At 39.1% G+C, this 12,256-nt stretch overlaps 1 protein-coding gene across 1 annotated transcript in view; it reads right to left on the bottom strand.

The window, feature by feature from the left end:
• Positions 1-9,034, bottom strand: part of LOC143765207 (protein-glutamine gamma-glutamyltransferase 5-like) — a 70,748-nt gene extending 61,714 nt beyond the window's left edge. Inside the window, exon 1 of the mRNA XM_077251646.1 lies at positions 8,866-9,034. Coding sequence (XP_077107761.1) covers positions 8,866-8,875 — 10 coding nt within the window. The 5' untranslated portion in view covers positions 8,876-9,034. The remainder of the gene's footprint in view (positions 1-8,865) is intronic.
• Positions 9,035-12,256: the final 3,222 nt, after the last annotated feature.

Raw genomic sequence — 12,256 nt, 5'->3', positions numbered from 1 at the left:
TTGGGGCTAGGGTTAGGGCTAGGGTTAGGGCTAGGGTTAGGGCTAGGGTTAGGGCTAAGGTTAGGGTTAGGGCTAGGGTTAGGATTGGGGCTAGGGTTAGGGTTAGGGCTAGGGTTAGCGTTGGGGCTAGGGTTGGAGCTAAAGTTAGGGTTAGGGTTGGGGCTAAAGTTAGGGTTAGGGTTGGGGCTAAAGTTAGGGTTAGGGTTTGGATTACATTTACGGATGGGATTAGGGTTGGGATTAGAATTAGGGGTGTGTCAGGGTTAGGGGTGTGGTTAGGGTTACCGTTGGGATTAGGGTTAGGGGTGTTGTTGGATTAGGGTTCCATGTAGAATTGGGGAGTTTCCACTGTTCAGGCACATCAGGGGCTCTCCAAACGCGACATGGCGTCCGATCTCAATTCCAGGCAATTCTGCGTTGAAAAAGTAAAACAGTGCTCCTTCCCTTCCGAGCTCTCCCGTGCGCCCAAACAGGGGTTTACCCCAATATATGGGGTATCAGCGTACTCGGGACAAATTGGACAACAACTTTTGGGGTCCAAGTTCTCTTTTTATCCTTGGGAAAATAAAAATTTGGGGGGCTAAAAATCATTTTTGTGGGAAAAATAAGATTTTTTTTATTTTTACGGTTCTGCATTGTAAACTGTAGTGAAACACTTGGGGGTTCAAAGTTCTCAAAACACATCTAGATAAGTTCCTTGGGAGGTCTAGTTTCCAATATGGGGTCACTTGTGGGGGTTTCTACTGTTTGGGTACATCAGGGGCTCTGCAAATGCAATGTGACGCCTGCAGACCAATCCATCTAATTCTGCTTTCCAAATGGCGCTCCTTCCCTTCCGAGCTCTGCCATGCGCCCAAACAATGGTTCCCCCCCACATATGGGGTATCAGCGTACTCAGGACAAATTGGACAACAACATTTGGGGTCCAATTTATCCTGTTACCCTTGTGAAAATACAAAACTGTCGGCTAAAAAATCATTTTTGTGAAAAAAAAAAGAATTTTTATTTTCACGGCTCTGCGTTATAAACTGTAGTGAAACACTTGGGGGTTCAAAGTTCTCACAACACATCTAGATAAGTTCCTTGGGAGGTCTAGTTTCCAATATGGGGTCACTTGTGGGGGGTTTCTACTGTTTGGGTACATCAGGGGCTCTGCAAATGCAACGTGACGCCTGCAGACCAATCCATCTAAGTCTGCATTCCAAATGGCGCTCCTTCCCTTCCGAGCTCTGCCATGCGCCCAAACAGTGGTTCCCCCCCACATATGGGGCATCAGCGTACTCAGGACAAATTGGACAACAACTTTTGTGGTCCAATTTATCCTGTTACCCTTGTGAAATTACAAAACTGGGGGCTAAAAAATCATTTTTGTGAAAAAAAAAAGAATTTTTATTTTCACGGTTCTGCGTTATAAACTGTAGTGAAACACTTTGGGGTTCAAAGCTCTCAAAACACATCTAGATAAGTTCCTTAGGGGGTCTACTTTCCAAAATGGTGTCACTTGTGGGGGGTTTTAATGTTTAGGCACATCAGGGGCTCTCCAAACGCAACATGACGTCCCATCTTAATTCCAGTCAATTTTGCATTGAAAAGTAAAATGGTGCTCCTTCACTTCCGAGCTCTGCTATGCGCCCAAACAATGGTTTACCCCCACATATGTGGTATCGTCGTACTCAGGACAAATTGCACAACAACTTTTGTGGTCTAATTTCTTCTCTTACCCCTAGGAAAATAAAAAATTGGGGGCAAAAAGATAATTTTTGTGAAAAAATATGATTTTTTATTTTTACGGCTCTGCACTATAAACTTCTGTGAAGCACTTGTTGGGTCAAAGTGCTCACCACACATCTAGATAAGTTCCTTAAGGGGTTTACTTTCCAAAATGGTGTCACTTGTGGGGGGTTTCAATGTTTAGACACATCAGGGGCTCTCCAAACGCAACATGGCGTCCCATCTCAATTCCAGTCAATTTTGCATTGAAAAGTCAAATGGCGATCCTTCCCTTCCGAGCTCTGCCATGCACCCAAACAATGGTTTACACCCACATATGGGGTATCAGCGTACTCAGGACAAATTGCACAACAACTTTTGTGGTCTAATTTCTTCTCTTACCCTTGGGAAAATAAAAAATTGGGGGGCGAAAAGATCATTTTTGTGAAAAAATATGATTTTTTATTTTTACGGCTCTGCACTATAAACTTCTGTGAAGCACTTGTTGGGTCAAAGTGCTCACCACACATCTAGATAAGTTCCTTAAGGGGTTTACTTTCCAAAATGGTGTCACTTGTGGTGGGTTTCAATGTTTAGGCACATCAGGGGCTCTCCAAACGCAACATGGCGTCCCATCTCAATTCCAGTCAATTTTGCATTGAAAAGTCAAATGGCGCTCCTTCCCTTCCGAGCTCTGCCATGTGCCCAAACAATGGTTTACACCCACATATGGGGTATCAGCGTACTCAGGACAAATTGCACAACAACTTTTGTGGTCTAATTTCTTCTCTTACCCTTGGGAAAATAAAAAGTTGGGGGCGAAAAGATCATTTTTGTGAAAAAATATGATTTTTTATTTTTACGGCTCTGCATTATAAACTTCTGTGAAGCACTTGGTGGGTCAAAGTGCTCACCACACATCTAGATAAGTTCCTTAAGGGGTTTACTTTCCAAAATGGTGTCACTTGTGGTGGGTTTCAATGTTTAGGCACATCAGGGGCTCTCCAAACGCAACATGGCGTCCCATCTCAATTCCAGTCAATTTTGCATTGAAAAGTCAAATGGCGCTCCTTCCCTTCCGAGCTCTGCCATGTGCCCAAACAATGGTTTACACCCACATATGGGGTATCAGCGTACTCAGGACAAATTGCACAACAACTTTTGTGGTCTAATTTCTTCTCTTACCCTTGGGAAAATAAAAAGTTGGGGGCGAAAAGATCATTTTTGTGAAAAAATATGATTTTTTATTTTTACGGCTCTGCATTATAAACTTCTGTGAAGCACTTGGTGGGTCAAAGTGCTCACCACACATCTAGATAAGTTCCTTAGGGGGTCTACTTTCCAAAATGGTGTCACTTGTGGGGGGTTTCAATGTTTAGGCACATCAGGGGCTCTCCAAACGCAACATGGCGTCCCATCTCAATTCCAGTCAATTTTGCATTGAAAAGTCAAATGGTGCTCCTTTCCTTCCGAGCTCTGCCATGCGCCCAAACAGTGGTTTACCCCCACATATGCGGTATCGGCGTACTCAGGACAAATTGTACAACATCTTTTGGGGTCCATTTTCTCCTGTTACCCTTGGTAAAATAAAACAAATTGGAGCTGAAATAACTTTTGTGTGAAAAAAAGTTAAATGTTCATTTTTATTTAAACATTCCAAAAATTCCTGTGAAACACCTGAAGGGTTAATAAACTTCTTGAATGTGGTTTTGAGCACCTTGAGGGGTGCAGTTTTTAGAATGGTGTCACACTTGGGTATTTTCTATCATATAGACCCCTCAAAATGACTTCAAATGAGATGTGGTCCCTTAAAAAAAATGGTGTTGTAAAAATGAGAAATTGCTGGTCAATTTTTAACCCTTATAACTTCCTAACAAAAAAAAATTTGGGTTCCAAAATTGTGCTGATGTAAAGTAGACATATGGGAAATGTTACTTATTAAGTATTTTGCGTGACATATTTCTGTGATTTAAGGGCATAAAAATTCAAAGTTGGAAAATTGCGAAATTTTCAAAATTTTCGTGAAATTTCAATTTTTTCTCAAATAAACGCAAGTTATATCGAATAAATTTTACCACTACGATGAAGTACAATATGTCACGAGAAAACATTGTCAGAATCGCCAAGATCTGTTGAAGCGTTCCAGAGTTATAACCTCATAAAGGGACAGTGGTCAGAATTGTAAAAATTGGCCCGGTCATTAACGTGCAAACCACCCTTGGGGGTGAAGGGTTAAAAAAGACATTGAAAAACTGGAGCAAGTTCAGAGAAGAGCTATCAGGATGGTGAGCGGACTGCAAAGTATGTCCTACGAGGAACTGTTAAAGGATCTGGGAATGTTTAGCTTGCAAAAAAAGAAGGCTAAGAGGAGACTTAATAGCTGTCTACAAACATCTGAAGGGCTGTCACAGTGTAGAGGGATCATCCTTATTCTCATTTGTACATGGAAACACAAGAAGCAATGGAATGAAACTGAATAAATAAAGATTAGACATTAGAAAAAACTTTTTGACTGTGAGGGTGATCAATGAGTGGAACAGGCTGCCATGAGAGGTGGTGAGTTTTCCTTCAATGGAAGTCTTCAAACAGAGGCTGGACAGACATCTGTCAGAGATGGTTTAGTGAATCCTGCATTGAGCAGCGGGTTACACATGATGACCCAGGAGGTCCCTTCTAACGCTAACCTTCTATGATTTCTACTTGCAGCCTATACTTTAGTCCAGTACTGCATTCACAACAATTCAGAGCTCAAATCATCAGTCATTACTTGCTGGTTCATCATCCATGTACAGCTTGTTCTAATGATGAGGTGTATTATTTACACCAAGCCGTTTACAGTAATCTCATGCATGAGAACCTAGCTATCACAAGATGTTATGGGAGCTCTGCTAAACTTGCAGGATTGTGTTTGTCGACAAGGCTGTAGGCTATTTGTTATGTCAACCTGGACTATAAAATGTACAGTAAGTCAGTATCAATGCAACTTGGTAATGCAATGTATTTAAAAAGTGATTACTTTTTCTATAAGTTAAGGCTTGATTCATCAGGACTAGTGTTTTGCACTCCAAATTTATTAAAAGGTGTGCGCCTCTTAAGGAATTTGGCACACCTTTCAGCTGCTGTGCACCACCATAAGAAAAGTAGTCCAGTCCAGAACTGTCATAAATTTATATTGTAATTTATGAAACTTATATGGCATAAATGATGAATTTGTTAGAATCTGTTTTTTTTTTACCATCCGCCATCATGTTGTGGTTTTCTCGCTGCTGTTCTTCTTCCCCTGGTGCTGGGTTGTCTTAGGTCAGGTGATTGTATCACCCTTTATTACCCAGCACCTGCCTCCCATTCCTTGCTGGACAACAGTGTTAATCCGCTAGAGTTCTGGCTAGGTGCTTTGATAGCTTTCTGTGTTTGATATTGTGCAGTTCTGGGATCTTTGGTTCTTCTATCCTTAGTTTCTATTCTCAGTTGGTTTCTGCAGCCATCTGTGTTTTCTATTAGGAGGTGACCTGTTTTTTTGTACCCAGTCCTTAGATCTTTCAGGGACCTCCTTCCCCCTATCTATAGGTCTTCGCTGAGATTAACCTAGGATTGTCGGTGGGTCTATTCGCAAGGAACGGGTCGCCCACTCCATCATAGGGTATCAGTCTAGTCTCAGTGCAGGGTCAGTTTTCCCCATTCTATCCTAGTCCTGTGTTGCAGTTGCATAACAGAATTACCTTGAGTTGGGTAAAGACACCAAAAGATGCAAAAATTTAGCAAAACTACAAGTGGCGCAAATAAAAAAAACTGTCACTTTAAATTATTTTATACCAAAATTAGGGTCATAAACTATTAAATGGTTTTCAAAGGTGAACAACATAAAAATGTGTTTGGGGGAATGGCTGCTATGATTTCCCACAGTTGGTTAGATCACCATAAGTTGCCAGTTATAGGACACATGAGCCATGAGCAGGTAGGGAAAGAGTCATTAGTGTAGTCCAGGGGTCTCAAACTCAGCTAAGTATATGGACTGCATATACAAAAAAATGTGAATTTGGGGGGGCCGCATTCTTTGCAGGACAAAGGGACATTTTTAGTGATTCCATTTTTTTCTATACACCTTTTGATCATGTTTTGAACATTTTTACAATGTTTATTTTATTTATTTTGCATTCATCATATGGGTTATGGTACAGTTTTATAGCTTGGGTCCTTATGGATGTAGCGATATTAAACATGCACTTTTTTTGCTTACTTTAGTTTCTATATAAAGCAGCATTTTTAGTGGTAAAATATTTTTTTCATTCTTTATTTTGAATTTTATTTTTACAATTTTGTTTCCCCAATTGACTACATATAGTAATATTGTCTTGCAATTAGGACCATGTAATTCTGCAAACATCTTGTGGTAGTGTGCCCCAGCCTGGTCTCCATTTTGTAATAATGCCCCATCTTGGTCCCCTTCTTGTAGTAATGCCCCATCCTGGTCCCCTTCTTGTACTAATGTCCGCCTCCAGGTCCCCATATTGTAGTAATGTCTCCATCTGCCAGAGACATACTGATAGGGAAATTTGATTGTGAGTCCCAATAGGGACAGTGCCAACAATGTCTGTAAAGTGCTGTAGAATGAATGGCGCTATGTGAGTAAAATTAATAAATAAATAAAACCTGTAGTAATGCCTCATTCAGGTCTACGCATTGTAGTAATGTCCCCAATTTGTAGCAATGCCCCATCCTGGTTCTCATCTTGTAGTAATGTCCTCATTCTGGTCATCATCCTATAGTAGTGTCTCCCATCCTGATTCTCATCTTGAAGTAATGCCCCATCCTGATCGCCTTCTTGTACTAAGGCCCCATCCTGGTTATCATCTTGTTTTAAAGTGCCCATCCTAGTCCTCATCCAAGGACACACATTCAACTGAAATAAAGCACTGCCGTCAGCGGACTCCTGGACCGCGCCACAATCGTCAAGGGGTCTACGGTGCCTGCGGGCCACATGCTGTAGGGAGCTATATTATTTCTTCAGATTGCAATGGTCCCCACACAGCTTTATGTGGTGCACATGTTATATTAAAAAATATGAATGATGACTGAGGTTCTTTTCAAAGAGCACAGATAGTCTGTTTACCGAGGATGATGTATTGCGACACTGTAGTGTATACAGCGAAACCATTTCTAAAGCTTAGAAATAATTGCTGGATGAGATCATCACTGAAACAGATCATCACCGTCTCCTGTCTGCAAGAAGGGAGACGTAAAACCCATGCATAATTCAAAACATGAATTACGCTTTAAGTTTTAGTAGATATTTATATTCCAAGTGAGGACCCGCTGGCACAGAAGACAGGACTGGCCACCGGACAAGTACAACGTAAATTGAACTGCTCATCTCGAATATGCATATACTTTTCTGCTTTATCTATCTTGTTGGCCAGAAAAAGTCTTTAAAGTCTTATATAATATTTGACCAGAAAAACATCTGCTTTACATCCAGTAACAATGTCATACTTGTTGATTTTTCTTTTTTGAGCTTTGACTTGTATGGCAGTGTTTAATTGAATTGAAGATCTTAACCTAACATTAGAACATTTTCAAAATGTCCATCAAGTTCAACTGATGGATGGGAGACGATAAAGGGAATGGGGTATCAGTACATTTATAATGTATCAACCAATCTGCCATAAAAGATAAGATTTTGCCTTCCGGATCCCACAAGTTGATAGACTGGAACAACATTCAGAACAAGAATTGCATTCAATTACTTAAGTATTTAGGTTGTTTGCTTCTAAAAAAGCATATAGGCCTTTTCTCAAATCATCAATGGTTCCCGCTGTGACTAATGAATGTAGACTGTTCCACAGATTACTAATTGTCATGTTCAAGAAGGATTGTCTCTTCTGGAGATGGAACTTTTTTCTCCAGATGGAGAGAATGCCCTATTATCTTTTGAGGGGATTTTACATAAAACAGCTTTTGACTGTACTATTTGTATAAGCCATTTCGGCACTTGAACAAGTTAATCATTAGACGTCTCTTCCCAAGACTAAATAATTGTAATTCTTTTAATCCTCCTATGAGTTTTGTGCCTCTTCTCTGTAAATTTTCTAACTCGAGACCATCCTCTCTGTATTAGTTACATTATATTTATTAGTAGATATATCATTTTTCTTACTAAAAGCTGCTCTGGGAAATGAAACTATGTTCACGATAACTGTACAGCAGAGCCAGTTTGATACCCATATTTGCCAAACCTGTGCCTGCTTAGATAGCATGAATCTCACCTCACCCCATGGACAGGGCATGCCACCTAGCTCTGTACAATAAATGTCATGATGCAAGTAACCCCAATCTAGGAATAAACTCAATTATAAGTCTATTTTTTCATGATATTTTTACATGACTGTTTTTTATAAACATCTGAATCCGTAAGATACGGGAGAAAAGTGACTTGGGATGGATATGACACTTAAAGCTGCCATGTGGCAAAAGTCTGGCCCCAGCTTAAGCTTATCAGTAAAATAAAACCAAGTGACTAAAATATGAGACCAAAACATAGCACTTTCTTAGTATGAATGCACAGCAATCATCTGAAGTTTCTTATCTCAGTACAACATTTCAAACCATGGGCCATTTGTAATACTGGGGTGGTTTTTTTTGTAGCAGTATGCAAGTAATCTCTTCAGAAAGGACAAGGACCGGAACTCTAGTGCAACCTATTGAGAGTAGCAATTCTAAAAGTCAATATCGACCGTTTAAATGGGCTTGCGATAAGAAGCCAAGCAAAAAAACTCCAGTTACAGACAGGTGTTTCGGGGTGTTTGCCCCTCATCAGTACAACACTGGATAACTGACATGGCATTTCATAGCCTGTATGTCTCCCTACGGAAACTTGGTGTTTTTCACAAGGAGAAACTTTAAACCTTAAATTTTAAACCCTGTAGGCATCTGGATCACTTTGTAACTGGTAACCAACTCTGCCCTGATTATTGGTGGAGTAATGTAAACCTTCATAGACAACACTCACTTGACTTTACCTTGGTAGATTACAGGTACAAGTGACACTCCACCAATCTTATAGTGTTTCTAATTTACTTTCCCCGTCATTCATACGTCATTAGAATTCCTAAATATATTCCTCATCATAAAGACCTTTATGTTCTCTATGTGACCTACCTTGTGTCATTCTCTTGTCTTTTTTTCCCTGCCCTCAGCTGGAAGCACATCCGCCAGGTGAACTAGGAGGTGACACTGATGGCTTTGTTCTCTGCTGGATGTAATATAAATGAGAGAAGGCGAGGTTGGGCGGCAGGAATCATTGCTGCTTTTCTGACTTGGTAAATCCCAACTGGTTTGCTCACTTGAAACTTTTTTTTCTTGCCAACTTTGCTTGAAAGTAGGTGTGGTAACAGACTGCCGGGTCTTGTCATGATTTCATCACTTTCACAGAAGAGCACTTTCTTTTGTATTTGTCTGAATGTTATGCTTTAAAAAAAAAGTTAATACTGAGTTATGCTGTTGCTGGCTTTTTGCTTTAAATATATTACACTTTACACATTTTATTTTTCATTTTAACTGTTGGCTCTTCCTATTGTAAACCGTAAGAGCCTTTGGTGCCCTGACTAGTAACATGGAGGACCGTGATTGCAGAGAAAACTATGAAGAAAAAAAAGGTCCTCCAGACAGCAAAATGTAGCATAAATACTCAATTTTATTGATGCAAAAAATGATAAAAACAATTCAAATTGCAGCGATGCTTACAAATAGACTTGAGTGAATTTTTCAAAATTTGATTCTGATTATAATCGGCGGCGAATATTGTTTTCGCAATATTTGCCGAACGTTATTGGAGTCAATGGGAGTAGAAATTACCGAACATGTTCGGAACCGATCATCAAACATACCGTAAATTCTGCACGAATAGGGTACCAATATGGTAGGAATATGGAAAATTCATATTCTCCAAATCATACAAGAAAAGAAAAAGACTAACACTGAGCGAGCATAAAAAAAAACTTCTGTATGTTCTGTGTCTAAAATAACACACTGAAAAGGGAATAAGCTATAAATATGCAGATGAAATATATAAACAAATCAATATATAATCAGAGTTATGTTGATATAATAAAGTGCAGACAACCAGCTAGTCAGCTGTATAGACAGACACAGTGAAGAATAATGCTACAAGTTGCTGGGGTTTATATCTGGTATCTCCTGCAGAGATAGGTAGTTATTAGCAAATAATTTAAGATGCCATGATCAAAGGTAATTGCGCGCCAGTGAGATCCAGAGATAACATCACAATATATGCTGTTAAACAGATGGTCTTAGGCCATGTGCACACGTTCAGTATTTTTCGAGTTTTTTTCGGGTTTTTTCGCTATAAAAACGTGATAAAAACGCAAAAAAATGCGAAAAAAAGCTTACATATGCCTCCCATTATTTTAAGTGTATTCCGCATTTCTTGTGCAAATGTAGCATTTTTTTCTGCGAAAAAATCGCATAGTGGAAAAAAAAGCAACATGTTCATTAAATTTGCGGGATTCTGCACACCTAGGAATGCTTTAGCAAAATGCTAAAAAAAAACGCGAAAAAAGGGGAAAAAAACGAAAAAAAAAAATGCGGATTTCTTGCAGAAAATTTCCGGTTTTCTTCAGGAAATTTCTGCAAGAAATCCTGACGTGTGCACATACCCTTAAATTGCAACATGAAAAATCTAATGCCAAATCTTGGCTATATAGTACATGCTGTATGACAGATGTTTAGTCATAGCTACTCAGGTTCCAAAAACTATAGTGTGTCCCCATTTTTGTAACAATAAAGTTGAGTATTTATATTACATTTTGCTTTCTGGAGAAGCTTTTCTTCTTCATAGGTTTCTCTTCCTATTGTAAAGGCCGTAGTTGATCGGTAGCCACTAGTCTTAAGATGCCCCCTACTGAATGTCGAAGCCTGTCTTGGTGGTAAGTATAGTTTTTTTTATTATTCCTTAGAATTTTGTGGATCCATTAAATTTAATTTTTAAAAAGTAGGGGACAACACCTTTAACTTCCAGGGCACAATACACAAACATATCTAACACTGAAATTACAACACCAAGAAGGAAAAGTCAGGAAATTCTGGAAATCACCGGATAGATAGACATATTAATGATATGTAAATGATGAAAAAAGGAATTACATTTTCAAAACATCTTGATTTATTCAGTATCGAGTATAAGTACAACATGCAGAAATCCCAGCACTTACACGTGTTGGCTGCTATCAGTGAAGTTATAAATGGTTGTCTGAGGAATATTCTGTCACGCTAAATGCACCTGGGCACACAAATCATCAAGATCCACAGCTGGCAGCTTCCTTTGCTATTTCCAACCAATAACGTCCCAAATATCAGTAATATTTATTAAATAGAATGTAAAAATACCTTAAAACAAGATATTTCATGGGTATTATAAAATGAAAAAGGTTGAATATGATAGATAAGATACATAGCTTGTTCAACATAGTATACACATCAAACCAAATGTTATGCTAAAGTAATGCAAATATTATTACCATACGGTAACTGAAGAAAGTTTACCAAGACCTATTTGACCACTATAGAAAGAAAAATTAATATCGTCACACTATTACCACTACATACTATAGTGACTGAATATTACCACCATACATTTTCTAGGTAAAAACCACTACTCTAAGACCAAAATTGGTACCATAGGGTGAGCACATATCACTTCTATCTAGACACTCTGCAGGCTCTATAAGTGAATATGGAGCAGTAAAATCCAGTGACTCACTCACTCCTTTCCTTACACTTGGTCTGGACTTGTATCTGCAGAATTTACTGCATAGACATTTTTTGCTTTTTGCTTTTTCAGCACTCTTCTCATGGTTCTTAAAATATAAAGTGGGAACGGAAAGTATTCAGACCCCTTTGAATTTTTCACTCTTTGTTTCATTGCAGCCATTTGGTAAATTCAAAAAAGTTAATTTTTTTCTCATTAATGTACACTCTGCACCCCATCTGGACTGAAAAAAAACCAGAAATATAATTTTTGCTAATTTATAAAAAAATAAAAACTGAAATATCACATAGTTATAAGTATTCAGTCCCTTTGCTCAGTATTGAGTAGAAGAACCCTTTTGAGCTAGTACAGCCATGAATCTTCTTGGGAAGGATGTGACAAGTTTTTCACACCTGGATTTGGGGATCCTCCGCCATTCTTCCTTGCAGATACTCTCCAGTTCCATCAGGTTGGATGGTGAACGTTGGTGGACAGCCATTTTCAGGTCTCTCCAAAAATGCTCAATTTGGTTTAGGTCAAAGCTCTGGCTGGGCCAGTCAAGAATGGTCACAGAGTTGTTCTGAAGCTACTCCTTTGTTATTTTAGCTGTGTGCTTAGGGTCATTGTCTTGTTGGAAGGTGAACCTTCGGCCAAGTCTGAAGTCCAGAGCAGTCTGGAAGAGGTTTTCATCCATGATATCTTTGTACTTGTCCGCATTCATGTTTCCTTCAGTGGCAACCAGTCATCCTTTCCCTGCAACTGAAAAACACCCCCATAACATGA

This window comes from Ranitomeya variabilis, chromosome 4, assembly GCF_051348905.1.
Source record: "Ranitomeya variabilis isolate aRanVar5 chromosome 4, aRanVar5.hap1, whole genome shotgun sequence".
Classification (NCBI taxonomy): Eukaryota; Metazoa; Chordata; class Amphibia; order Anura; family Dendrobatidae; genus Ranitomeya; species Ranitomeya variabilis.
This window is presented reverse-complemented; position numbering and strand designations above follow the sequence as displayed.